We start from the raw sequence: 26,791 nt of genomic DNA on the forward strand, positions 1-26,791 counted from the left end.
TATATTTTCATAAAGCCTTTTGTGTTTTTAATTGTGAACTGGACTAGTTTTGGTTGTTGATTTTTGTCACGCACAGTGTTCCATACAGTGTTCATCCCTTTGTGTTGAGATTGTTAGCTCTTGTTGTGTTTTCTGAGTGCTGTTTTTGATTCCTGTTTTGGTGTTACTGTTTAGATTTTGATTAGTTTCACCCTTGCGTAGTTTACTCCATCTTTATTTAAGTGTTTATGAGTCGCTCAGCTTTGTTCAGGTTCTCTCCCAGTTTCACCAGTTTGTCAAACCTTGTCCTTTATCCACTTTCCCACTTCGAAAGCCAGTTACTTTCATTTCCTCCTTTCCATCCTGTTTTATTTTCTGCCGTCCTTCAGGCTGTTTGTCCTGTTCTTCTGTCATCATCATCATTTTGCTGTTCTGGTCTTAAACTCTCCAGTTCTTCATGTGTCTGTTTCATGTCATTTCTAAGTCTTTTAATTGGATTTTAACCCTCTTCAACTTACTTTAATATTCCTGCCTGTATTTATTTCCTTCTCCAACACAAAATCTGACATTACTAGATGTTTTTGGTTAGATTTTCTCCATAAATAGAGGAAACCCTTATTTGAAAATGTGAAAAAAGCTAAATAACAAAGAAAAACTGAAAAAGTAGTTTTTTGTGTGTGAAGAACACATATATCTTTGATTAAAGAAGCAACTGGCTACAGAGGAATATTATGGGTGTAGTGTACATAATAAATGCAAATGTTCAGTGACATTTAAAAGAGTCAAACAAAGAAGTTTTCACCATTGTGTCAACTTGAATAAACACACCATTTAAGTATTTGGGAAGCCAAGATACCTGGAGGAAACAGCATTCACAGTTTCCAATGACAAGATCCAATTTTCAACAATTAGGCTTCAGGATGGTTTTCCATTTTGTCACTGTGGATCTTAACTGAGCTATAATCATGCAGAGACAGAATTCATTCTGGGAAAATCTTCATGCTTTTCTCTTTTTCCATGGTGGGAACTCAATGTGCATTTGCAGATGACAAGCAATGTTTTCTGAGATGGAAATATACCAATTATTTCCACTGCAGAACAGTGTTTGTTTGCAATGCGGAGCAGCCTGAAGTACTTAAGATCAACTCACTACTGGGTCAGAGAGTTGTTGCTACAAAAATGTATTTGTGTTGTTTAAAGCTTTCTTTCAATTATTCTTTATTAACATTAAAAACATGATTCACTGTCATAAATCACCACACAGACTTTGATAAACATTTTTTTCACCACTTTGAAAGTATTTCTGGGATTTTATTTTATTTTATTTTATTTTACAAATTACAGATTACAAATCTGTTGCCAAACAACCTCTAAGTTTTTCAAACCATTTTGTGCTTTTACATCGAAACAGCATTTTTTAGACTATTAGTGGGTAGATATTAGAAAAATAAGATCCTTATAAAATGAAAAGGATTTCATACTTGGCTTTTTAGTTAAGGTAATCAGTGTTTACTTTTAATTATTACACAAGATTCCAGCTTTTTAAAGCTACGTTGCACTTATTTCATTGGGGTTTTCTCCATCTGTAACATAATTATTGTAATATCGTAACAACTCAGTGTTTGCTTGTCCAAAACCCACCAGTTCCTGAAAAACAGAAGGGATGATTTAGAAAATGAAGATGTTTTATTGTTTATTCAGAGAGAGACTCAGGACTTCTTCAGGTGATTTTATTATTGTACGCAGAGAGAGATCCCTTTACCCCCCGCCTCCTCCCACTGCGCTGGAGTCTCCTCCACTGAACATCCTGTGTTGGATAACCAGGCCGTCACAGGGTGGTCTCAGTTATGGCTCTCAGCTTGTCGGCACCATACAGAAGAACTGGAAACACATGGGGATCTGTAAACACGGGTTCACATCCTCTGTTTAATCCATCCATCCTCAGAACATACAATATCTGGCACTATTATGCAACACCATGTGGAGGGTTTAAAAATACAGTTTTCTTTAAGACAATACACAACTGGCCAGGTTCGATCAGATGACTCAAATTAAACAGAGTAAAATTGAAAAATGTGCAACAGAGCTGCCAGCTGTGAGTGCACCATATTCTGCTCTCCGTTATCAGCTGAGAGCAGAAAGCGGATCGGAGCAGCAGGATGAACGCAGACTTAGAGGCTTCATCAGGAGCAAAGAGCCAGCAGTGGCTCAAGGAAAACTGAAAGGTTCAGGAGGCTGCATGGCGAAACTTTAAAACTAGCATCACGAAGAATGGTTGGAAAAAGTTTGTGTGTAAATTTCTTTTGGGGCTGTTATGAGTGGTTTCTAAAGACTGACGCCTGTATCAGAGCAGGACTATTGAAACTAGATTACTAGTGTGAGAATCCAATATGATCCTCCAAGAGTTGCCTTCTGTTTCTTGTTCCTGAAAGCTGAAATTTCTCTGATGTAGGGTAGACAAGAGGCAGATTACAGGTTGAGAATTTAGAGTGTTTTTGCCCAAAACTTTAAGAAATGATTGTCAAGTTGAATTCAGTATAAATCATAGACCTTTAATGCATTGGAAGTTTTATCACGAAATGCAGAACTGGTGGTGAGGACAGGATGCGGCTGGACCCAGGATGTAGTGAGAAATTATGTTTTTGATGAGAATCACAAAAGAGAACAGAAATCCAGGCAGCACAGGTGAACAATGAGGCTAGGAAGCCAGGCACACTGGAACTAAACTAAACTGCGAGACACAACTGATGACACACGACAGGGATCTGACAGGGAGCAGCGAACACAGGTGGGATTGAAAACACGCGTAGATAATCAGAGGAAACAAGAGGCAGCTGGGATGAATCAGGGATAGGAGGCGACAACACAGGGACTAAATTAACAGGAACAACAGACACAAAAATCCATATCCTCACAATTTCTCCTTTTTTCCCCTCAATATTCAAGACTGAAAAATAAAATAAATATAACTAGGGAAAAAAAGCCTTTACTAAAGCAGTAAGGATTTAAAACGTTTAAATAGTTGAGTAGGAACAAAATTATAATAAGTAATTTCTCTTCTAGCTGCTGAATTTCGTTTTCTCTATTACCTCTGTTTTAGACCTTCTACATTAGATAATTTTACAGTTTGTTCCGTTAACGTTTTACTTAAAGCTCAGTAGTGGTTCAATATTTTTGTGCTGTGGTTCTCCAGTTAGTATCTTGAATCCCTGATAAAAATCAACTTAGGATTCCTGTTGTTGGTGTTGTGGATCGATTGCTGTCTTTTGTGTGTGTAATATGCACAACTGTATTAGGGCGATAAAAGTTATAGTAGTTTGTTGATCTTGCACGTCTTATTTTTTCAGAGAGCAGCGTTTTGGTCCTGATTTAAAGAAACCCACAATTTCTGCACATCTTAGTTTTTCAAGCAGTTTTTTTCTGGGGCTCAGAAGCACAGGAGCTAATTGCCTCCTCTCGTTTTTATCTCTGGTTCTCCAAAGACTCAACAAACAGAAAACACATAACCTGAGAGAGTCTACACTCCGTACTGTAGTTCAAACCTAACTGGCAGCGCTGTACTGTCCTTCGACACATTTATTGCCTTGTAAACAATAAAATGCGTTTAAAACGTATCCGCTTACAACCAGGAAGTTGTAAGTGGATACACTGTGGTAAAGACTGTGATGTGATCCAGCAGTCTTTTAAGGTGGTAGCAGGCTGATTCGGTTCTGAACTTTAATTGGATGTTAAAACTTATATCTGAGTCCTTTACGTTTTTGCTCGTATAGTTTAGTTGAATCCTGGTTTTTCACGTTGCATTTTTGGGATCAAAAACAGTGACTCCTGTCTTAAGATGGTGGACAATCTGTCCCATCCTCTCATCAATATGTTGGACACAGTGAATAAATGATCATGTAAATGATAATTTACATGATGAGACTGGAACCTTGAGGAACGCCTGATGTTTTTGCTTTAGTTCAGATTTATAAAATGATAACTTAGCCCCATTCTTCCAATGTGGAGTTGCCAGTCATTTTCCTTGGGTAGCAAAAATGCTTTTAAGAAGTACAGAGAGCAGAGAGAAAACTGCTGCTGGGTGAAAAGTTCACATAACATTTTTTATATCTCTCCTAATATTTCCTCAGAGGCGTTACTTTCAGTATCTTTGCTGGATCGCTCACTTTGTGTAAACCTTCCTGACTTTGTTTGACACGTTCATCTTCTTTACCACAAAGATTTATGAGGCATGTTCTACATTTGCTCAAGAATTGGGTCATTATGATGTCCATAAAAATACTGTTTAGTCCAAAAAACAGGAGGAAATTATGCAAAAATGTTGCAGCTGTTCTTCAGTCGAATCAGCATGAATCATCAGAGTGGTGAATTGTTTTATTTTATTTAAAATATTGTTTCTCATCTGACTGCAGCACTGGATAAGAGCTTCAGTCTGCGAAGGTTTCTCTCTCCTTCCATGAGTTACACACCTGAACAAATACACTGTTTCACAGGCTAAACACAGATAAACCCAGGCGATCAGCTCGCCAAGGGTGAAACTGCCTGGAAGCAGAGGCAGCAACACATGTAACAACAAATATAATTTTAGTGGAGTTGGAAGGGATGCTCTTGTTTATCCTCTGCTGTTTCATGTCATCTGTGTGTGTTTCTCTCTGGCTGATCTGAGTGCAGGAGTTTGAGGCGCTGCAGGCTGCGTGGGAGGCTGAAGAGAGGAGCAGCAAACTCACAGCTTTACAGTGAAGTCATTTCAAGTCAGTGTAGTAATTTCCACTTAATTCTTCATTTTAGAGTTATTATGTCTACAGGTCAGAGCTGCCTGAACAGGAAGCCAGATGGTGAAACTCAAAGTGAAAGAATGTCAAAATAGATTAAAAACGAGGCCACTCATAACAAACCCCCCCAGATAAATACCACTAAGAGGAGCAGGGGCGTACAAAACGTTTGCTCCTTTTCTAGGGGGGAAGACATAAGTCATTTCAATCAGTCGTCAGTGAAATTATAATGCTAAAACGCATGCAATAACTGCATTTGAACCAGCAGCAAGAAATAAATTAAAACACAAAAAATTATTCGTTTTTTCATTCACTTTGAAGGATGGTTGTGTTGGGGGTGGAGTGCAGATAAGATAAGATAAGATAAGATAAGATAAGATAAGATAAGATAAGATAAGATAAGATAAGATAAGATAAGAAATTTGTCTTAGAAGAGGGGACAAGTCAGGCAAATGGTTTGTAGTAACAGGAAAAAGAAACTAGACAAGAACAATCAGGTAAAGTAGCAAAATTTTGAGATTCAATTTATCTCATTTTGTGCCTTCACATTTAAGCTAAATGTTCCTGAAGCCGATTTGAGGTCATGTATCTGTTTTATGTACCTCGACATATTAACTGTGTAACGTTTGTGCTGCATTTGTTGCTGAATCTTGTTCAGAACTCATTTGAAAAAGAGGTTTTCAATCTCAATGGATTTTTATTCTGGTAAAATAAAGAAAATCATGCAAGTGGATCAAAAGTAATCTACAGAGTGAAAGAAAAGCTGTTGGCTGGAGGGGATGGGTGGAGACCCAGTTGATGCTGTCCAGTGTATTAACTTAGGAATTTCTGCGTCTGGTCTCCTTTTCCCATTTTGGTCCGGGGTTTAAGTCAAAGTAAACAAGGATTCACTGCTATTCTGGTTAACATCTAAAACCGGATAACGTGTGAGAGTCATGAGAAAGAGGTGGGGAGACATCTGATGCTCTTCGGAGGGAGGCTCACATCCAAAACCAAGTCAGAATGAAGAATATTTGTGTTTGAAAAATGGGCTGCATGGTTGTTCAGTGGTTAGGACTTTTGCATATGGGGAAAGGAGGTTAGCATTCCTTCCTGGACTGTTTCTGCAATTTAAACAAGTTTGTTAATGCAACACAATCTATTAGTTTGATGTGAAGATTCATTCTGACATTTTTGAGGAAGTGAGTTGTTTATATATTAAACAGATTACAAATAAAACAAACAGAGAGAATAGAGAACCTTTGGTGAAAGGAGTGTCGGTATTTCCGGCTGATTTTCATTCATTTTCATCTGCACTGATTGCCTTTAGCATCAGTGCTTTTATTCATCTATTTTCCCATTTGCTTCACATTTGAATCCCTGTGTCGCCCAGCTGAACGTTTAAACCTGGGCCTGCAGGCTGCTGTCTTTACTGAGCTGCTGTATTCAGTTAATTATTCATGTGCACAGAAAGATAAATATTAGAGTTTCAAGCATTCCTGCTGGGGAAAGTGCTTACTATTGAGATTTATTTTAGGCTAGTTAATATCTTTATTTAAAATACTGCAATTAATAGTTTATGAGTACAGCTCAAATTGTATATTCAAACTTCCACAACATGCAGGCTACACTTATTTCATTAAATATAATGTTTAAAATTTTAATACACTTAGTCACTGCACTGATGTCATCTCCATTAAAAACACAAAGAGCATCTGAGTGCAACCTCCAGATATTTCTGCAGTTTCTTCATCTTCCCTCGATCACCTTCTCTCTCTTCTGCTGGTCAGACGGCTTTTCATCTGTAGCGGAAAAAGACAAAATGATGATCTGCCTTGCCAAGAGCAGGTTGTGCAAATGAGCTGTATGAATCCCCGAAGTCTGAAAAAACTGGAGATGTTATTTTATCTGGTGGAGTAGTTGACAAACTGCTGAAGTATTGGAAGTATAGAAGAGAAAGAGGAATGGTCAAAACCTCTAAGAAGTTATTGTTTGTTTCTGAGTTTAATTTGGCTTGCAGGAAAAAAGAACATCCAAAAATATGTAAGTTTTAAGCTTGAGGTTTAGAATTTATTGTTGGTATCTGTAAGAAATATAAAATTTTTCAGATTTTCTCAAATAAATTTGCTCCCTTCAGACGTTGATGAGTGTTGATGCCTCAACAGGAACTCAGTTCAGTTTGGTTTAGCTATGCTGCATCAACTCACAACAAATGAGCTTTAAAGTAACTTTACAAAACAGGCAGGTTTACTTCTTTAAATTGTGAATTATGAAAAATACTGGGGTGTTTTACAATATTACAAAATACAGATGTATTGAGCAAAGTGAGTAAAACAAGAACACAAAATTTAAAATACATTTTACTAAAAATTAATCAGTGACACCAAAATCTTGAGTTATTTTTGATACAGTCTTAAACTGCACAATCACTTTATTTATTAGAATAACATGATCATATATGAAGATAACTTAAACTTAAGTTATGTTTCAATTATGTTTTCAAATAACTGGAACTAGCTGAACAGCTCAGTAAAAACTTTTAAAAAAAGAATGGAAAAAAAATGCACCACAACTTAGCTTCTAACCATCACGACATAAAAATGTAAATGTAAAGTGAGAGTGAAATAAATAATCTATGACAATAATTAAAATAAAAAATGTCATGGCTATTCAGAAGTATCCTTGTAACATAAAAAAAATACAATTTAACATGTTAAGAACAAAAGCAAAACTGAAAGTGCTGCAGGTTCTTTTGGAATGAACAGAAAAAGAAAAATATATTTCACCAAAAAACTGAAAACAAACACACACAAAAAAAACAAGCTGATGTATTTGAAAACTCAAATAAAAGTAGAAGTTCTTGGGTGTGAAGCATTTTACAATTTAACACTCTTTTTTTTCAGAATTGACCTGACAATTCTCACCTAAAACCAGGAAAACTGGACAATTTCAGACACTGGTGGACTAAAGTAAACTGACACAAAGCAAATTACAAAGTAAGAAGTGAAATAAGTAGAAATAATATCCTATCATCTATCATCTAGAAATCTTTTCCCTTCTCTGTTTGCTGACCTAGCTGCATCCTGTTGTGATTTGTGGACTTTCCTGCTTTGACTCCATTGTCCTCTGCAGCCAGGTCCTGTTTACAGATCAGTTGGATTCACGACAGCTGCAGCAGCACCCCCACGGATTATCTTCGCAGTCCGTTCTGCTTCATGATGCCTCTCACTCAGAGGTGTGTGTGGAGAGGAGGAACTCGTGTCTGAGGCCTGAAGCTGGTTGAAATCACTGGAACATTGAGTCTGTGGTTGGAATCCAAAACGGTTCCGTTCGAAATGTGAGAAACAACGAGTGTTGTTTTAGTGGTAGACTGACCCAAAGGCTCCACTTTGGGGCCCTGTAAAAAAAAAAAATCCACCGTAGGGCGATACGCAGACAAAACATATTTTATGAAAACCATGTCATATTTTCCATGTCAGGTGTAAAAGTTAGAAAAATACAATTTTATTGCTTTTTTACCACAAGGATTTTCTCCCCTGGATTATTATTGGTTATAAATCAACATAGTGAGGCCCATGCTGTTTGCGTAAGGCCAAATGGTTTGGAGTAGAGATCTACTGGTAGAGACAGAAATTTCCCCTGCTCTGACCAAAAGGTCAAAATTTTTATATTTTTTCCAACTCATTAAAAATATATATCCACATTAGTCAACATTATGTACTTTAATGCATTTAGTGATTAAATCAAATAGACAATCCTCTACTTTTACCTTGTTGATGCAATTGTGCTATAATTTAACTTCACATAAGTCCACAATTTGGTTTTTCAAATAATGATTTCATTCATTTAGAGAACAATAATATATAATTCAACCCCTCCTATCTTTGTGAAATCATGAATGAATTGTAAAGAGACACTTTTCCCCCTGTTTCTATTTTACTAATCACTCCAAAGCCTGATTGATTACTGTCAGACTGGATATCAAAATTACTAATGAATCACTAATCTAGAACCTGTCTGACAACATGAAGTAGGCTAAAAGAAAAGAAACAAATCGCACGCTGATCAAACAAATTCAGTCATTGACATCTATCAGTCTGAAAAGGGACACAAAGCCAATTCTAAGGTTTTAGGAAACAAAGAATAGCGTTGAACCTTTGCAGGAGAACCTTTCCATCAGGCTCAAAAATTGCTCCAAAAATGCATTAATGATTAATCCAGGAGGAACTAAAGAATCTAGAAAAGCATTTAAAATGCTGCATTTCTTATTTACCTTTGATAAAACCAGTGTTTATGATTCAACAATAAGAAAAGAACGGCCTAAACGTTTAACTGATTAGGGCCTGATTATTTTTTCCCACATGACCAGGTTTGTTTGGGAGGCTTTTTCTTCAATAAAAGAAAGAAATCATAAGTTGAAAACTGAATTTTGAATGTGCTTACACTTTCTTTACATGATATTAAAAATATATAAAAAAAGAACCAGATAGAAGAATTGTCTTTGTTTTGATACATAAATTAGTGGCCATGTAAATTATTTATATTCTGTTGGTTTTAAAACCAAAACTTTGCAGCACGCTTTTTTCTCTTTATATGTTATGCTCCTTGGAAGAAGAAAATCCAATCAATTGAAATTTAAACTTAACAGACCTCAAAGAAAACCAGAAATTATAAATAGCCATAAAATGTCTAATCTTTACATCTCTGTTTGGGTTATGTTTACTGCTATAAGTATATATTTTAATTCAAACCCTGCAGCAAAAAGACATTAATCTACAGATGACATCATTTGTTGCACAGTTAACCACATTATACGGTTGTTTTTTTCTTTCTCTCTCTCTGTTACTGTTTAGTCTTTTTGTTAACCCACAACATGTCTGGATTTCTGCCTGAGGCTTTCAGCATCAGCATGGATTTACATGAAGCAACATTGCTGCACTTTAAAGAAATATTATCTTTACTTTCTTCTGTAGGATCCAGCCTTGAGAATGTGAAATCAGCTCGGACCATTATGTAAAGTCTGTTAGTCAGCGAAGGTGGAAGGAAATATCATGGCGTGGGCAACATGACAGAGGACATAATTAAAGCATGAACCATCTGTCATCAGAGCTCTGATGTTTCTTTTGCTGCATTTAGATTTCACTGTAAAAAAAATCAAGGCCTGTGCAAGATGGAAAAGCAGTCATCATCCAGGGCCAAGCAGCAACGGCGTGAGCCTCAATGATGTGGTCGAATAATAGTGGAAGAGAGATTTTGCTATAGAAACACAATCTTCTTTAACCGTATGTTATGTGAACGGTCTCTGGCCTGGAGGTTTTGCGGTCTGTAATAATAGTGAGGGGAGAAGAAGAAAACGGCGTCTGCGTTTTGGTGGGCTTCAGTTTGCTCCATAAGCAGATTTAGTTCAGCTTGAACACTGTTTAGGATAATAAATGCCCACAGCCATTTCTTATGGTCATGCTGGATATGACTGAAAAATGTACCAAGACATAATCTTTAATATCAGCTGATGTTGATAATTGGTTTAAATATCTGAAATAATGCCAAACTTGTGACAAATAGTGAGTTTTAACTCCACGCTGTTGTTTGTTTTTTTAAGCAGTAATGAAACACCATGCTCTGCCAGTTACTCAACAGGTTGTTGCTAGGTAACTCAAGAATGAGAGAGTTGCTAGGTAACCAACGAATGGGAGAGTTAGCTGATGCCACCAAACGTCCTTAACTGGTGGATAAAGTTATTTCTCTGCCTACATCTCCCAGAATGCTCTGCAGTTCTGGATCAGAGTTCAGTGAAATTATTGAAAATTCAATCTCGTGTTATTTATTGATATTGATCGCGTGTCTATTGGAAAATATATTGTTATTGATTAGTCGTCCAGTCCTACATCCTTCACTAAAACAGAAATAAAAAAATCAAGGAGACAAGATTTAATTTAAAAGTTACAATACATGATTTATTACAGAAAAGAGTGATATCCAAAGTATTTTACACTGTTTTTTATACATTTCAATGTTTGTACATGTAAACAGGAATGAAGTAAACAATGCTATCGATACAGTCATATCATCCTACTAGAGTTAAATGTATGAGCCGACATTACTGTGCTTCCACATCAACTACATCGTTGCTCAAGCATGATCCTATCAGGAGGCAGAGCGTACCACAAGAAGCCTAATCCCCCTCCGGACTGCTATGTTTTCAGACATGTGCAACGTCACGCCATTATTACTTATCATACAACACTAATGTTGTGCTATTGCCAAAGGTAGAAGGCTGGAGAAGCACCTTTCCACCACTGTGCAGCATTTATACTTGTGAGAAGGTGAACTGATGAAGAGCCATTTAGAAATGATTACTAACAGGGTCATCCAAGGTCATTCCTAACACCCCCCTCGTTTGCCTTTAGGTTAAATTCTCGAGCCGTTCATCTTTGTGATTCCCAAACGAGGGTCCAAGCAGAGGAACTCTGAGGATTTACATCTAAATCTCCTTGAAATTCCCGGACAGATGGTGTTAAACAGTGCAGAGTCCAAAGCTGTGACTTAGAAAATACTCCTTCAATATAAAATCTTGACGTGACTCCAAAAATGAACAACACTGAAAAAATAGAGGTGATATGTGTAACAACTCTACAGACGCTGGCTCTGCTAAAAGCAGCCGTTAAAGACATGCATACTCTACAGTACGAACGTACCAGTGCATCTACATCTGCTTCTGCTGAAAAGGAAAGTAGCACTCGAGGATAACGACATGCATAGATCTTTATTGTTCACATCGCAGGGAAGAGAGTCTTCAAAAACTAGTTGATGTCAGTAAGACAGTGAAATATTGGATTAAGCATGACCTGAAAGCGTCATTAGTTTTTGACTAACGGCCTGCTTCGTACAGCAGGGTTTCCACAGAAAGAGGACATTTCTGATCTACTTCACAAAGCTAAGGGCAGCAGTGAAAAAAGGAGTTAAAATAAAAAATAAAACCAGCTTTCTACCGAGTGTGCATATAAGTCATGCAAAGAGCACTGAAGCGCAACAACATATTTCTAAAAAAAAAAAAAAAAAAAAACAAGAAAAGAAAGCTTGCATCTTATAAAATAGGATAGAAATCAGATCATCTGCAAACATTCAGCGGACACCTGAGAAATGTGGACGTTACATTGTCTGTCAGAGTGTGAGAAAATGGAAACTTGGGTTGATAGTGCAAAAGAAAAGGTATAAAAGCACAAAATGCATAAATTGATGTACATCAAAATTCAATTGAGTCTTATAAAATGTCATGCAATGCATACTGGGTAATCTCTTCACATGATAAATAACTTCTTATGATTTATAACTGAATAAGAAAAGTATGAGCCACTCCCCCACTCACATTAATACACCGCTTTGCTAAAGTAGTCAATCTATTTAAACTTTGTCATTTTTCCTCTTATTACAACCACAACCTAAGTGTAATTTATATGGAAATTATTTGTTAGACCAACACACACACACGCACACACAAAAATAAAAATCACACAATAGCAAAGTGAAAGAAAAGCACTAAACTTTTTCCAACATTTGTTTTTACAAAGAAAAAATCTAAAAAGAGCGGCATGCATTTATATCAGCTGTCCCCAAGTCAACACTTTGTAGAATCCAAATGCACCTACAAGTCTTTTGTGGTACACCTCTTCCGACTTTGAACATGGAAAGTTCAACTGTGATCTCATGAGATCAGAGCACGCTCCCCCAAATGCTTACTGTGTCCCTTTTACTGTGTTTACTGTGGCAGAAAACAGACACGACTTTTCAAGACTTTCTTTTTAAATTAGAATTATATTCTAAGATACAAAATACAAATGCATTCCATACTTTTCAGATATTGAAAAAAAAGGAACAAAAATTTTCTTCCACGTCACAATTATTACGTTGTGTTGGTCTATCATGTAAATCCCAGTACAATATGCTTAAAGATTTATGAGGTGTAAACAGCTTTCAAGGCCTTATAAACTTATAATTTTGGGGTGTTTGACTGAGGAATGATCCAGATCCAGACCAAATCTAGCAGAAAAAACGCAGAAATGTTTTACTTCTCAAGTTCATTAGAAAGAAACATGCAGTTAAAATCCACGGCATCTTAACTGAACACATCTAAAGGCCACGTCTAAAGAAATTTAACTTCCCCGGTTTGTCTGTGAAGCTTTCTGAAACACTGGAACAGAAGTGTGCTTTTCGTGCTCTGCGAGAGAGGAACAGCATACAGACGTTGTCTGCAAACCGAACATCCAAGCCACAGGTATTTCCAAGATATCCGAGTTTCAACCACATTTCATGACTTCCAGTGGCAAATGAAAAACAGACTGCGGGAAGACGAACGGATCCTGGAAAGCAAACACATGCATTATTCACGACGGGAGTCCAGTTACGACATATATACACCGTCGCCCCGACGCCGAGACCCGAGAAGGTACTGAGGTGTAGCCGACATCCATACCAAACATCTCTTATTAAAAAAAAAGAAAAAAAAAAAGGCATGCGCTGACCAAGCTGTGGAGAGCGATGATGCTGTTACACTGCAGGCACAATCAAACTTCACCAAGTTTGCATTTCCTCAACTCAAGACAGTCAAGATCAACAGAAACACAGAGACAACCTCACAACTCGCACTCACATGAACCACCAGGCATCAGGACAAGGAGTTTGTCTATCAAAAGGTACAAAACAGTGTTACCATGCACTTTATTGGTTTCTTCATCAAATGCACAGAACGGATGTCAACACCCTTCACAACAAGTGATCTGAATTCTGTTTTTTTCTTTTTTCAGTTCATGAAATATCTGCAAAATGTCAGTGAACATGCTTTAACAGCGATATACAGTTACTTTGTAAGAGCAGTGTCTGTTTTATTTGGTAGCCACAATCACCAGAATCACTTGGCAACAAGGAAACGTTTAGTGCCACGCACACGTATCTCTGCTGAAGGCGACGATATAGAGAAGGAAACGCGCTGCCATGCAGAGTCAAAGCAAAGTGCTAGCTGCCACACAGAGAGAGGCTGCAGGGCTCGGGGCTGAGAGTGAGCAAGGGTCGACTGCAGCCCTTGATCTGCATAGTAAACATTACAATTGCACAGGTTTTCCCACTGAAGCCATGACAGGGCACAGATCCAAGGGCAACCTGCTGGATGGAGGGGGCAGAAAACACAACGAGGAGTTCAGGGAGAAGATCTCAACAGGATGTCTTTGGTGTAGACTCTACCAGCAGCGCAAAGCTAGACTCTCAAAGCTAACATACATAAATAAGCAGAGGGGGGTGGGCTGTGTTGGTGAGCTAAGGGCTGAGTGATGAGCTGTGGACACGTCAGGGGGAGCTGAGGCTAAGGCCACTCATGGTGATAACGCCTCCCGTTTTTCTTTCGCTCTTTCTGCAGATGCTCCAGTTCCGCCTCGTACATCATCTCCTGCATCAGGTACTTCTCCCTCCTCATGCGGTCGCACAGATCCTTCGGCATGTCCGGAATGAGGTACGCAATGAAGGACTTGATGCCGAACACCAGGTGCTGAAAAAGGTAACGTAGCTAGTTGATAAACAGCAGAAAGTTTTGACTCACATTTTAGACTCTAAAATGTGATTTGCAAAGGAAATCACACATCTGAACTTTTTCACACTATGACAAATTAGAACCTCAAACTTCAATATTTTATAGTAGTTTTATGTCACTGACTAACACAAAGTAGTGTAGTGGTAAGAATATACATACAGAAACTGCGTTTCACTCTAAACACCATGGTGAAACATGGTGGCTTGTGTGGGAATGTCCCAGTCAAAGTCCAGACCTAAATCCAATTGAACAGAAACTCTCTGTTGGCCTGGATGGCTAAAAAATATATCACGATATAAGCATTTCATATAATTTGATATGAATAATTATTGATATATTTTTTTGTTGTAAATATCTGAAATACTACCAACTGGTAGCATTTCCTGTTTTATCCACAGATTTCATTCACCGTTTTTCATTTTTAAGCAGTTCAGAGGCTCGGTGGAAAAACTTCTGCACGTTATTCAACAGGTTGTTGCTAGGCAACCAAAGAATGAACGAGTTGCTAGGTAACCACAGAGTGAGTGAGTTAGTTGATGCCACCAACATTTCTTAGTTGGCTGTGAGAAGTTGAGAAGCTAAAGTGTTTCCTCTACCTACTTCTCCCAGAAATTATTGAATATATATATATATATTATCTATTGATTTTGATCATGTGTCTATGGCAATATATATTATTAATTTATTGTCCATCCAATCTGACTGAGTTTCCGCAATGTTGTAGAATATTATGACCAAACCTTTCAGTCTCTAGCTGTGCAAAGCTGTTCAAAAAATAACCCAAAGCACATGCAGAGTTAACTGTAGCAAGTCTGCAAACTACTGATTGAACTGAGTGGAATACAAATGTATAGCCACATGTTTTTCTTTGTAAGTAAAGAAAACTATGTGCAATGTAACAAAATGTGATAAAATTCAAGAGCCACGTAAATATAAATAACTTGCAGCACACACTGGATATATTTTGTGTGGTCTAGAAGTGTTAGACATTGATCACTTTACTTTGGAGTATAACTTTGTTAAAATAACTTAAAGCAGGTCTTGAAGATTTTCTTTTAATAACAGTGTATAAAAATACATCTAAAGCTGCTAAAAATATTAAAGTCAGACAGTGGGAAGGGATTTAGCTTTAGCCGCCTGCCTCGTTTATACAGACTCATGCATACAAGAGCGCAGTGACAGACCTCAAAGACGATGATGAATGCCAGCCTGGCAGCCAACACATGCCAGAACTGCAGGGTGAACTCGTAGGGCGCTGTGCTCCAGGGCGGCGCTCTGTAGTCTCTGTACCTGCAGTATCTGAACTCACTGCTGTTCTTCAGCTCCCACATGTCAAACACAGACAAGCTGCTGTTCATATAACCTCGCAGGCACCTGAGCCGATTGAAGAGAAAAGAAACTATCACACCACAACAGGTTCTGCACCTCCAGATATATTTGATCTGCAAGCAGCTTTTTAAAAAAAAAAGAAAAACCGCTTACTCATCTGTATGATGGGGCCCCTTATCCACACAGGGGCCGTATTTGAAGGCGTAAACAAAGCGGGGAATGTAGTCCGAGGTTATAGCGATGACGAAGGCATTGGTGATGACTGCCAGAACTCCGATACCTTCCAGAATCCCATGCCAGATACCTGCGGTAGATAAACATCGTTCAGTGCTTTATTAATCATAATGAGGGGCAGCAAAGGTTAAGAAAAACCCTCAAGTCTTAATGAGGGGGAGTAAATCATACGCTTTCAACTGTCTGTGACATTTTTATTAGTGCAACAGTAATTAGTTTTAGCTAGGGGGTAGAAAAACATAAACACGACCTGGCTGATCTTTGACTGTGCTGCTTTGTCTGCTTTTGAGCTAATGTGCTCTAAGCACGCACTTCATCTTTTTTCTGCACAAAAACCAGCATCAACTATTATTTACCGAAAATACTGAACAGAGAAAACAAGCACGTTTGTGTTGAATTAGGGTTTGAACTATCAGTAAATGTCGGGGTAAATATAAAACAGGTTCTATTCGTAAAGCTCTCAGGGTTTGGTTTTTATTAACAGGGGAATGTGACACACAAAGGGCTCAGTGGAGCACAGAAAAGGTGGAGTTTGTTTATCTTAAGGGGGAGTGAGCTGATGGAGCGGAAGGCGTAGCATATGGCTGCACAGTGGGACAGGATGTAGATGTGTCCATCTCCATAGGATGGACTGTTTCTGGTAAGACTCTGTCCTTTTGTCTGATACAGAAATTTCTCAATTTCTGCAAGTCAGAGACTCGACCTGGTAGGTTTCCTTAGACAGAAAACTTATTAAAGGGGCAGTATTATGTATATAATATTATCCCCAAAAATAAATCTGGAGTGTTGCTTTGATTCTTTCCCGCATGTTTGAGTAATCCCTTAATCTCCATGGCAACCATTCAGCTGTGGAAAACACCTGGTTGGACCTAGCTCCGCGTTCAGACGAAGCTCTTCCTTTGAGCTGCAGTTTCCAGGCTTTTGAGCTTGCGCCTCACAGAGCAACCCTCCTTCACGACTCCCTCTCAGCTCCTTCAGACTAGCCAGCAGCAATTAGCAAACACCTGGTGGGACTGTGCATCTGCTGAGTTCATTATATGAGCTACATCTAAGTTCAACGCTGGTAAAAACGTTGCTAAAAGGTTAATAGAGGAGCAATGTTGTGATGACTTCCTGAAGGCGGAGTTTCAGAAAGAGCAGGAGTGTTTAAAGAGACAAAGGCCCAATTTCAAGGTTTAAATTAGGATATGAAATTTATTTTAAGTCATATTTGATATATGGAGCCTTTTTATAACAATTGAAGGTAACATAGTTATTTGATTATGCTACAAAATGTCACTGTGGGCCTGGAAAACACATTTAACTAAACTGACCTTTTGTTGTTTTTTGTAAAGTACCTTGAGATGACATTTGTTGTAAATTGGCACTATATAAATAAACTGAGCTGGACTAACTTCTTATGACTTCATCACTGTAAATAGTGAAAACTGATTTTATTAAAGGGTTTCAAATGTGTTAAAGGAAATAGAGAGAGGTTCAATACATTTACACAAGTAACTTTCATGTTTTTCTAAAAAACTTAAAAACCATGTATTATGTACAGTACATTACAATTATGTGTTTGTGTGGTTTTATTACAAACAGAAAAAATAAAAAAATATGTAGTTGTAATTTACATATGCAATAAAACATAAAGGGAAATACTGGGTATGAATACTTTTCATGCACCGTATAAAAAGCAGCTGTGCAGGTTTTAAGAGGGGGTGAAAACTTTTTCCAGCACATTATTTATAAAGGAAAGTAAAATTCTTTCCCATGTTGTTCAGTTGCATCACATGTGGAAGAAACTGAGGAAAAGAGGAGAGGAATTTAGATAAAATATAGATAATAGGAGATGAGAAAAATGGGGTTGTGTCTCTGATCCCAAAATAGCTCAGAGTCTGAGAGTAACAGAGCGAGACAACAACCTATATCTGTTGCCCGCGCTGGCATGGGCCTCCTCCACTGAGTGACGAACTTGTAGGCATCCAAACGAATTTCGATGATGTTGTTAAGCAGAGCCAGGAGAGGAGCCAGAGGGAAAGCTGCTACGAAAATGGTGGTGAAGCCAAACTGGAGAACTACAAAAGAAAAGAAAAGTTTGCACTTTAATATGAAGAACAGGTTTTAGATTTTTGGCTTTTCAGTTTTTAAAACATCCAGAATATTTGAGCAAAAAACATTTCCCTTAACCTTCTTCTGTAGAAGTAATTTTTGCTTTCCATATGATATAAAACAGTGGTCCCCAACCACCACCAATTGGTACCGGGCCGCGCAAGAAATAATGAACTACTTCCGGATCTTTTATTTTGAAAATCCTAAACCGTATTTTACCGGTTACGTCTTGCGCATCAAAATTGAGCCAACTTGCAGCAGAATGAGTAATAAAACAACATCGGAGTACTGCGGCGCCCTCCCTCCCCCGGTCCGCGGAAAAATTGCGAAGGGCTGACCGGTCCGCATGACTAACAAGGTTGGGGACCGCTGATATAAAAAACACAATCAAAGGTTGTTTGATTGTGTTTGTTCATTCAAACATTTGTAATTCTCTGCCTTCTTAAGTTACAAAAGACTATTTACCTCAGAGTTTGTGACTTTTCATACTATTTATTTCATTTTTTAAAAAGATGAAAACCCAAATATACAGCTCTGGAAAAAATGAAGAGCCCACTGCACTGAACCCATTGAAAACCTCAAGGCTACTCCATCAAATATTGATTCCTGAACTCTTCCTGAGTTAAAACATTAATATTGTTATTTCTAAATGAATCTGAACTTGTTTTCTTTTCATTATTTGAGGTCTGAAAGCGCTGCATCTTTTTCGTTAGATTGATCATTTCTCATTTTCTGCAAATAAATAAATTTAAGAAACATGCGGTCAGTAGTTCATAGAATAAAAGAACAATGTTCATTTTACTTAAACATATAACTATGAAAAGTAAAATCTAAGAAACTGATCATTTTAAGTGGTCTCTTATTTTTTTCCAGAGCTGTAGAAGAAAAATGGCAACTTTTCTTTTGATTATTGAACAAAATGTGAATTTTTCTGCAGATTATGTCAACCAAGGATGAGGATGGTTAAAATCTCAAACTCAAGTTGTGATTGGAAAAACAAAAAACAATAAACATTTGATCACCCTTATTAAAGTATTCTGATAAACCAACCAAAAAAATAACAATTTAATTTGATCCTTTTACAAATGCAATTAGAAACACCAACAAGCTCAACAATTAATGGATCATTTCTTTCACAGAAAGTACAAGAGTGCAACATTTTACCCATTTCCAGGTATTCATCCACCAGTCCGTGTGCGTTCATTGGCTGCAGGTTCCAGTCCTTGTCCCACTGAGGCAGCTGGGTTTTGTTCTCCACATTCTGGCCTCCACCACCACCTCCTTTCTTCATCTTCCTGCGAGACCACCAGTTCTGCAGCAAGCTAGGGACGCAGGAAGCAGTGTATCATCTCAAAGCAATTATTTCTGACAGTGCAACGGAGGCTTTAAAGGACAGAAATTATGTTTACTTTTTTTCATATGCTAAAGGGTAAAAAGACAAAAGGAGTTAACAAATAAAGGGAGCAGGCCGTTGAAATCATTAAGCATCAATGTGTTTTCATTGCAAACAAAATGTGAAGTGGTGATGATGTATTACTTACGGATATCCAAGCTCCATGAAGTTGTTCCAGATTTGTTTGAAGAACATGATGACTCCCATTTGCAGACACAGATCAATCAAACAGCCGCTGGGGTGACACTTTAGAAAGAAACAACATTGAAATGATAAACAGCTGCTGCATCCATATTTCACGCCTTGTAATTCAGATTTATGAGCGAATCTTTTGACACGCCGGCTCCCATTGTGGGTTTTTTTTTTAGCATCAGAGTTGAAAATCCGAGTAATTGTGGGGCAGGATGAATGGTTCTCCACAGAAAGAAGTGGGCGGATCATTAGAAAGATGAATCGTTTGGGAGTTCTAAATATATCCAAACGTAGAGAGTGATAATCAACTCCGTCTTCTCTGAAACAATCACAAATGCTCTCACCTCTTCCAGCCTCCATCGATTAAAGAGCTTATTGTAGCTTCCAGGCCTGCCAGCAAACCTGGAGATATTGAGGAGCGCATAATTAGGCTGTTGAATTAAATCAGTGAAATACTAATGAACTCATGGTGGAAATAAATTAAGGCTGATAATTATCCCAGAAAAACAACATTTTGTTCACTTTCTCAGACTGGAAGGAGCTTAAGCAGAGCTAAAACACAAGAGTCTGAACTCTCATACAACGAGTCGGAAAATGTCAGGACACGGACAAAGTTCACAGCTGTTACCTTCCGAGAAAGAAAGCGATGTAAAACGTGGAGCTGTTCAAATTCACAAACTGGAAGAGAAACATCTTCAGAGCAAAGCTGTTCTCCCACTCAGACTCGGTGCGTGGGTGCTCTAGACAACAGGAGCAAGAGTGTGGGGTTAAAAAGGATGAAAAGGGGAAAAAAACTCTGCAGCCAAATATGAAAATAAATGCATAATGAAGATATGAGAGTAAAAAAACTAACCTAAGTTAGTCAACAGGTAGGCCACCTTTTCATAAACCTGATAAAATGGAAACAATTCATGAGGAACGACTAAAAAAATATTTTTTTCCTATTGTGAAACATTTTGCTGGACAGAATGCAAAAACAGTCGCGCTTGTCCAGACACCCACCACATTGAGTGACATGATCATCATAAAGTTGATGCAGACGCCAGTGCCAGACGTGGCGAACTGCCAGTTTTTCTGGACAAAGTCCCAGTTGAAGGAGGCAAACTTCTCCATCGCAATGAGACGGAAAACCACGACAGCAAACACGGCCGTCAGAACGAGGGAAATCTGAGGCGGCGAGATGGTGAGATTACAGAGTTTAAAGACTGAAGAGACAATGAAAAACTGGGCAACAAACTGAAAAAAATACTATGGCAGGAGGGAAAACGTAAAATAGAAATGAAAAATAACTATATTATTTCTAATGTTTTATATAATAAAACATGATTCAAGTAAAATCCACACGTCCATTTACTTGATTCATATTCTTTGGCCAGCAGGGGGCGACAGAACACTGCTGCTGATGTCACGCTGATCAAAATGTGAACCCAGATCCCTAACAGGCCAATTCCACTCAGATCAAAAGGCTTACCATGAAGAATATTCCAGACACAGACACCATCAGGCGGCTGAGTTTGTCTGAGAAGGGCTGGAAGGGCTCAGGCTTTCCAGAAATGGGGTTAACTCTCTCCACTCTGGAGTACTTGGCTTCAAACTGAGGCCTCAGTTCCTCCTGATTAACAAAACATCACATAATTAACTCGATTTACATGATAACGTTGGCGTAAAAGAAAATTTTGAGGTGATACAACAACACTAGATCTCTATCTGAGGTACCTCCTCCTCCTCCCAGTCGATGAGATCCCAGTCGTACGTCAGTTCTGCTCTCCTTCTTTTCCAAAACTCCAGGAATACGGTTGCTGCAGAGGCAATCAGGAATTTATCAAGCTATTGATCTACTCTGATATGAATCGGGTAACAGCAGTATGTGCATAAGGGAATACATTGGAGAGGCTAACAGCATATCATGGTCAGACATCCTGAGTGAAACACAGACTGCAGAGATGTGCAATGTCCATTATGAAAACAGATTACAGCCATAATGCTGCATTGGCCCTGTGAGGAAGTAGTTAAGAAACATAGCAGCAGTATAAAAACGCTTCTTGCACAGTGGTCAACAAAAGCATTCACTTATTTTCTGGTGTAAAACTTTGAAAGTAAAACCTTCAGATTGGAGGCTTTCTGTTTCTTTGTGTTGGTCCCTGTTGTCGCTGGAGCTGCACACAACAGAAACAACACTCTTTGACTGTCAGGCTGATTAATGTCTACTGGTTTGTCACATAAAGGAAAAATGTTTTCTTAAAAGCTGGGTGGCACACGCTACAGTCAGCCAACAATGTATATATTTGTTTGTAAATTATTAGCTTCCATCTCCCTGCTGAATAAGAGTAAAATCCACAGCATGATGCTGGCTAAGCCTGTGGCAATAAGCAATTAATCAATTAATCGCACAATGAATTAAGGTGAAAAATTGCACTACTTCTATGCAATCTTAGTTTTATTTTTTGCTATACTTTGTAAAGACAAATGAATATTTTAAGATCTTACATGTGTAAGTATAAAAAAAATATATCTGTGTATTTTCTGTCTCTATTTGAATTAAATGAACAACAAAGAGAAGAATACACTGTTTAGTGATAATCACTATTACTAAAAGAAAGTAAGTGTCATCTATAAAGTCATTCATTTAGAGCATATCATTGAAGAAAACTGAACCGTGATCCAGCGGTGACCCCAGAAAATGTTCATAGGAGTGGCCAGGTGGGGCCAATAAAACATTTAGAGTGGCAAGATGTCTGCATGTTATTGTATGAACTGAATGTGATTTATTAAATGGGGCAGAGGACTTCTCTAGGGGTCCCAGTGGGGTTGCCGGGATTTTTTCAGGGGGGCCATGGCACCGCAAGGCCACCTCTTGGAGGCGCCACTGCCATGGCCTTAAATAGCTGCTGAATTTCAGTCCTTTGTCAGGAAAACTTTGCTGTTAGAATAAAGACGTTGAAGTTTAATATAGCTTGACCTAGTTTTGTTTATAAAGATAGAGAAGCAGCCATTTTTAGAAGCCTGCACTCAGTCCCCAAGGCTAACCAAATTTTTCATGTTGATCTCAGAAATCCACATAGTTCTGAAGTGCATTTATCCAGCTCTGCTACTTTGCTCCACATGGCAAAGAGGGTTTGAGTAGGAATCAGAGAGGAACCTTCCTCTCCTCCATTTAGCCCAAAAACAGAACTAAGTATGTCAGGTTGTTCCCTCTGGCGCAGGTGACTATTTACAATGTTGGTGGAGAGATGAGATTCTGCACACTGATGCTTACACACTGTGCTGCAAAGATGATACAGCTGTGGGAAAGCAGCTGCAGCCGACCGGTATCGCCATGCAGTTCTGCAACCCTGCAGAGGCAAACGATAACCTCCCTCTGAGGATACGACTAATTATCCAACTAATTACATCAGGGCAGAGCAGGCAGCCAGTCAGAGAGGGATGACTGTGAGTTATCCTCATACAGACACATTACAGAGAAGCTCTTCTGTATTTCCACCGAAGAGTGTTTACTGTGCTGAAATTCCCAGCTGAAGAACTTAATGTGTTTGAGAGGAAATCTGAAACATGAGTGCTGCGTAAATAGAGGTGAATTCCAGAAGCCGTTGTAGAAAAACAAACTTACCCCAAATAGCCATGAAGATAGCAAAGAACACAGTGCCGCCGTTGTCAAACAGACGAGTTACCTGAAAATACAAAACATGAAAGAGAGAACTGTGACTTTTGAACAATGTAAACTTGAGCAGCTTTAGCTTTATCTGCAATTCACCAAACCCTTTGCCATTCTGGTGTCTAGCTAACCTTTTGTTAAAAATAATTATCTGCTCATCAGGAGTCAGATAAGCAGATTAATTACCGGTAAGTTATTTTACAAGGTGGGAAAAAAAACCCACATTTATAAAAATGATTGTTTTTAACAAAATAACTTGTAGCACAGTTATTCTTAGAGCTGCTATCAATGCATTGTACAACCCCTCCCTTCCCAAGAGGATAGCACTTAGCCTACTGCTTTAATATTTCACCAGTTTGGGGCACAGAGAGGGGGATGTTGGAGCATTTATGTTTGCACAGTCTGTGTAGACCTGGATCTTCTGGGGAAATGTTTCTGTGTTTGTCTGTCCGCCGGAAAACCCACTGGTGACCCATCATTAGGTCACTGTCAACAAGACAGGTAAAAATTAAAAAAATAAAGATTTAGATATAAAACTCCCATAACAGATCCCACACTATACCTAACCTACATGGGACCAGGGTCTCTGCACATTTTCAAGTCAGAGTTTCTTGTTTTTTCATGTTAAAATTTCCAGCTCTTAGTCTGTATCAGATGATTTTATTAACAGTTATTAATATATGGCAGGATGTTTTACAGAGGCGAGGCCTTAAAATGGAAACTGGAAAAATGGAGACTTTAGGGATGGATGGATAAACAAATAAGTTGTTTGCACTTATGCAGCTTTTAAACAATGAAATAGGAAACAAAGTTTGGAGATACAAACATTTTCCACATTGTTTTTTTTCCAGGCTTCAGATAGAAGCCGTTGTTTGCACCGTTGCATAGCAGCAAGACGGTCATGTTTTTTTTCCCATGGAGTTTGAATGTCTCTCTGGGAATAATTGATCTCTTTAATTGTTCTCAGGTCGGCATGTGTGTGTGGGTGTGTGTGTGTGTGTGTGTGTGCATGGTTATTTTTTCTTGTTTGCCCTGTGATCAACTGGAAACCAGTCCATGATGTAGTTCACCACTGCATGTATAAACAATAAGACTTTTATTCTATATCTATATACTGCTCAGTCTTAGTTTTATCAGACCAAACCATGCTGCTCTGGTCCAGGTTTCAAATTTGCAAACATTTTTGATGTCCTGCTCATTGTGTCATTAAAGAAACAGCTTCAGGTTCATTTATTTTAAAGGAATTGTTAACTATGTTACCTGTGGTTTAAAAAGTTTTTCTACACACACTTTTTTTAGTTTACTGTACAATTGTCCTCAAATTAAAGGTTAGGTTAGTGTGAGACTATGATGCTGCAATAATATGTTAATATTTCATATATAATTTGTTTCTAATAAGAACAAAAAAACTTAATGAAGCAAACAAGAAGCAGAAATTTTACCTAATGGCCCAAAAACCACCAACTTTGACTGCAAAACTGTATGTATTTACAGAAAGTAAAAATGATTTGTTTTTTCTCCCTCACTGAAAGTTATATTGATGAAAATGTGCAACCAAATCATTGGATATAAATTTTCTAATTGTGTATTTGTTACAAAAAAATATTAAATTATAAAACTGAAATGTATTTTAACAATTATATATGCTCTGGTTTGCAAGATTCTATAAAACTGATGCAAATTCCGAATTATTAGCACCTTATTTAGACTTGTAACAGGAGAAACTTAAACATGTATGTCCAATTGACCCTTTGCAACTATGTCACTAAATATTCGAAGCGCCGAGATGGACGTCCGAAGTGAGGGGCGGGAGTATTGAGCAAAGAAGCTGAAATTGTTTTCCCAAGTTGTTTTTGCCAGTTTATTCGTGGCTTCTTTGAGTCAAGCTAATTTATTTGCGAACGTAACGCGCCTGGTTGGCTTTAAAAACGTACAAAAGACGAGATGCTAACCATTTTTTCCCCCACACATGCTAGGCTACATGTCGGTGCGGCCCTGCTGGCACCGTCTCCATGGTTACCAGTGGTTACACGCCTGGTTTCTCAATGTTTGATATCATCTTTCGAAACATATTTACTTATAAAGTATATGACCGTTAATCGTACCTTGTGAAAAGTGTCCGCTGAAAATCCGCGATTACATAGAGGGCTGCCAGTCATTATGATTGACAGCTGCTATCGCGGCATCTTTCCTCTTGGACCTTACCAGAGGGGCCGCTTTTCATTGGCTGATGCCCATTCTACGTGGTCACGTGCGTGGCCGTCTCACAAACACACTTAGCTTCCCGTTAGCTAAGTACAGCATAATGGCAGAACTGATACAACTTCTACACCTTGAAGCCTGTCTGCTACACAGTCTTACGTTAGCTAAACAGATCAATATGCAATGTGTGCTGTATCTGACATACACTAAAGATTTTATTTTAGCAGAAAAGGCTTTGGACTAAACTGTTACTCGTGTTAGCCACGCTAGCACCAAGTACAGCTAGTCAATCAACCATCGCTGTGTTAAATAAATATCAAGCCTGGAAACTTGATATCGTAACGGACTGAATGTTATGTTTTTAACGTCTTTGCTCGTCTTGCGGGGAGCAGGCGGTTGCCACGGTAACAGGTGTGCTTAAACTACAAAGAGTGAGAGAGAGTTAAAAGGTAGAAGTGGTTTTGAGTTGATCACCTGTTCGGGTATTTTACCTTTGTTTACCTTTGCTGTGGCGCATTACAGCCGCTGTAGTTTCTAAACGTTGGACTAATTACCTCGTTCGTTTGTGAGTTTACGTCATTCACAACAAACATCAAATAGAACAAATATATTTCATAAAATTTTAACAAACAAATGGCTTCTACCGTGGTAATTATGTGAAATTAAATGAATTATATCCCAACTTCAGAAGATTTGCCTTTACCTTTACAGAGCTCTTTGGTTCCTCCTATCAGTCCGTAGCTTCTCATATTGACGTCATCAAACCAAATTTCAGATCTACCATCACTGACTGACACCTGCTGGCCTCAGGTTTGCAACCAGCTTGTGACTGAGAAACCAGTAACCTCCTCCCAGATGATGACATGAACTTGTTAGTTCCTCTGTCCATTTAGTAGCTGATATATTGTGACAGTCCGGTCGAAATGATGCACTAATGGAGTCATGTTTACATAGAAACAACGCGCTGCGAGGCTTTGCTTGTGAGACTTGCGGTCACGTGGGTCGGTTGTGGGCGGAGCTTGGTAAGATCCATTAAAAGTTACACAATAAAATGACAAGTTTGGTTTCTATCCTTATAGGTTTGTGCAGCATCCAATGACTATTTCTAACGTGAAATCTACTTTAAAAAAAAGCGATATTAGACTATAGATATCTGATTTAGACTAGCTGTAAAGCAGAATTGGCCGCGTTGAAGTCCGTCATGACAGAGTGGGCGGAGTTCTGGACAGAGTGACGTCACGTGCAAAGGGCCAATAGAAGCTGAAGTAAATGTACTTGCCTTTGCAAAGACGCAGCTGTCACTTAGCGTCCATGGCTTGCAGCTTTCCTCACACATAGGACACATGATGGTTGTGTTGGCTTCACAAATCTCCTTACTGATGGGACAATGA

The 26,791-nt window shown here is 38.4% G+C and overlaps 1 protein-coding gene across 3 annotated transcripts in view; it reads right to left on the reverse strand.

The window, feature by feature from the left end:
• Positions 1-10,654: 10,654 nt before the first annotated feature.
• ano3 (anoctamin 3) overlaps positions 10,655-26,791 on the reverse strand; it is a 46,310-nt gene continuing 30,173 nt past the window's right edge. For all 3 annotated transcript variants that reach the window (XM_032581879.1, XM_032581871.1, XM_032581861.1), the window contains exons 12-25: positions 26,680-26,776; positions 23,154-23,214; positions 21,263-21,345; positions 21,018-21,158; positions 20,549-20,713; positions 20,400-20,436; positions 20,175-20,286; positions 19,891-19,948; positions 19,503-19,600; positions 19,126-19,283; positions 17,775-17,927; positions 15,787-15,937; positions 15,489-15,678; positions 10,655-14,262 (exon numbers count right to left, since the gene is read on the reverse strand). In XM_032581879.1, the coding sequence (XP_032437770.1) occupies positions 14,080-14,262; positions 15,489-15,678; positions 15,787-15,937; positions 17,775-17,927; positions 19,126-19,283; positions 19,503-19,600; positions 19,891-19,948; positions 20,175-20,286; positions 20,400-20,436; positions 20,549-20,713; positions 21,018-21,158; positions 21,263-21,345; positions 23,154-23,214; positions 26,680-26,776 (1,687 nt within the window). In that variant the 3' untranslated portion in view covers positions 10,655-14,079. The remainder of the gene's footprint in view (positions 14,263-15,488; positions 15,679-15,786; positions 15,938-17,774; positions 17,928-19,125; positions 19,284-19,502; positions 19,601-19,890; positions 19,949-20,174; positions 20,287-20,399; positions 20,437-20,548; positions 20,714-21,017; positions 21,159-21,262; positions 21,346-23,153; positions 23,215-26,679; positions 26,777-26,791) is intronic.

The sequence above is a fragment of the Xiphophorus hellerii genome, chromosome 2 (assembly GCF_003331165.1).
Source record: "Xiphophorus hellerii strain 12219 chromosome 2, Xiphophorus_hellerii-4.1, whole genome shotgun sequence".
NCBI classification, from domain to species: domain Eukaryota; kingdom Metazoa; phylum Chordata; class Actinopteri; order Cyprinodontiformes; family Poeciliidae; genus Xiphophorus; species Xiphophorus hellerii.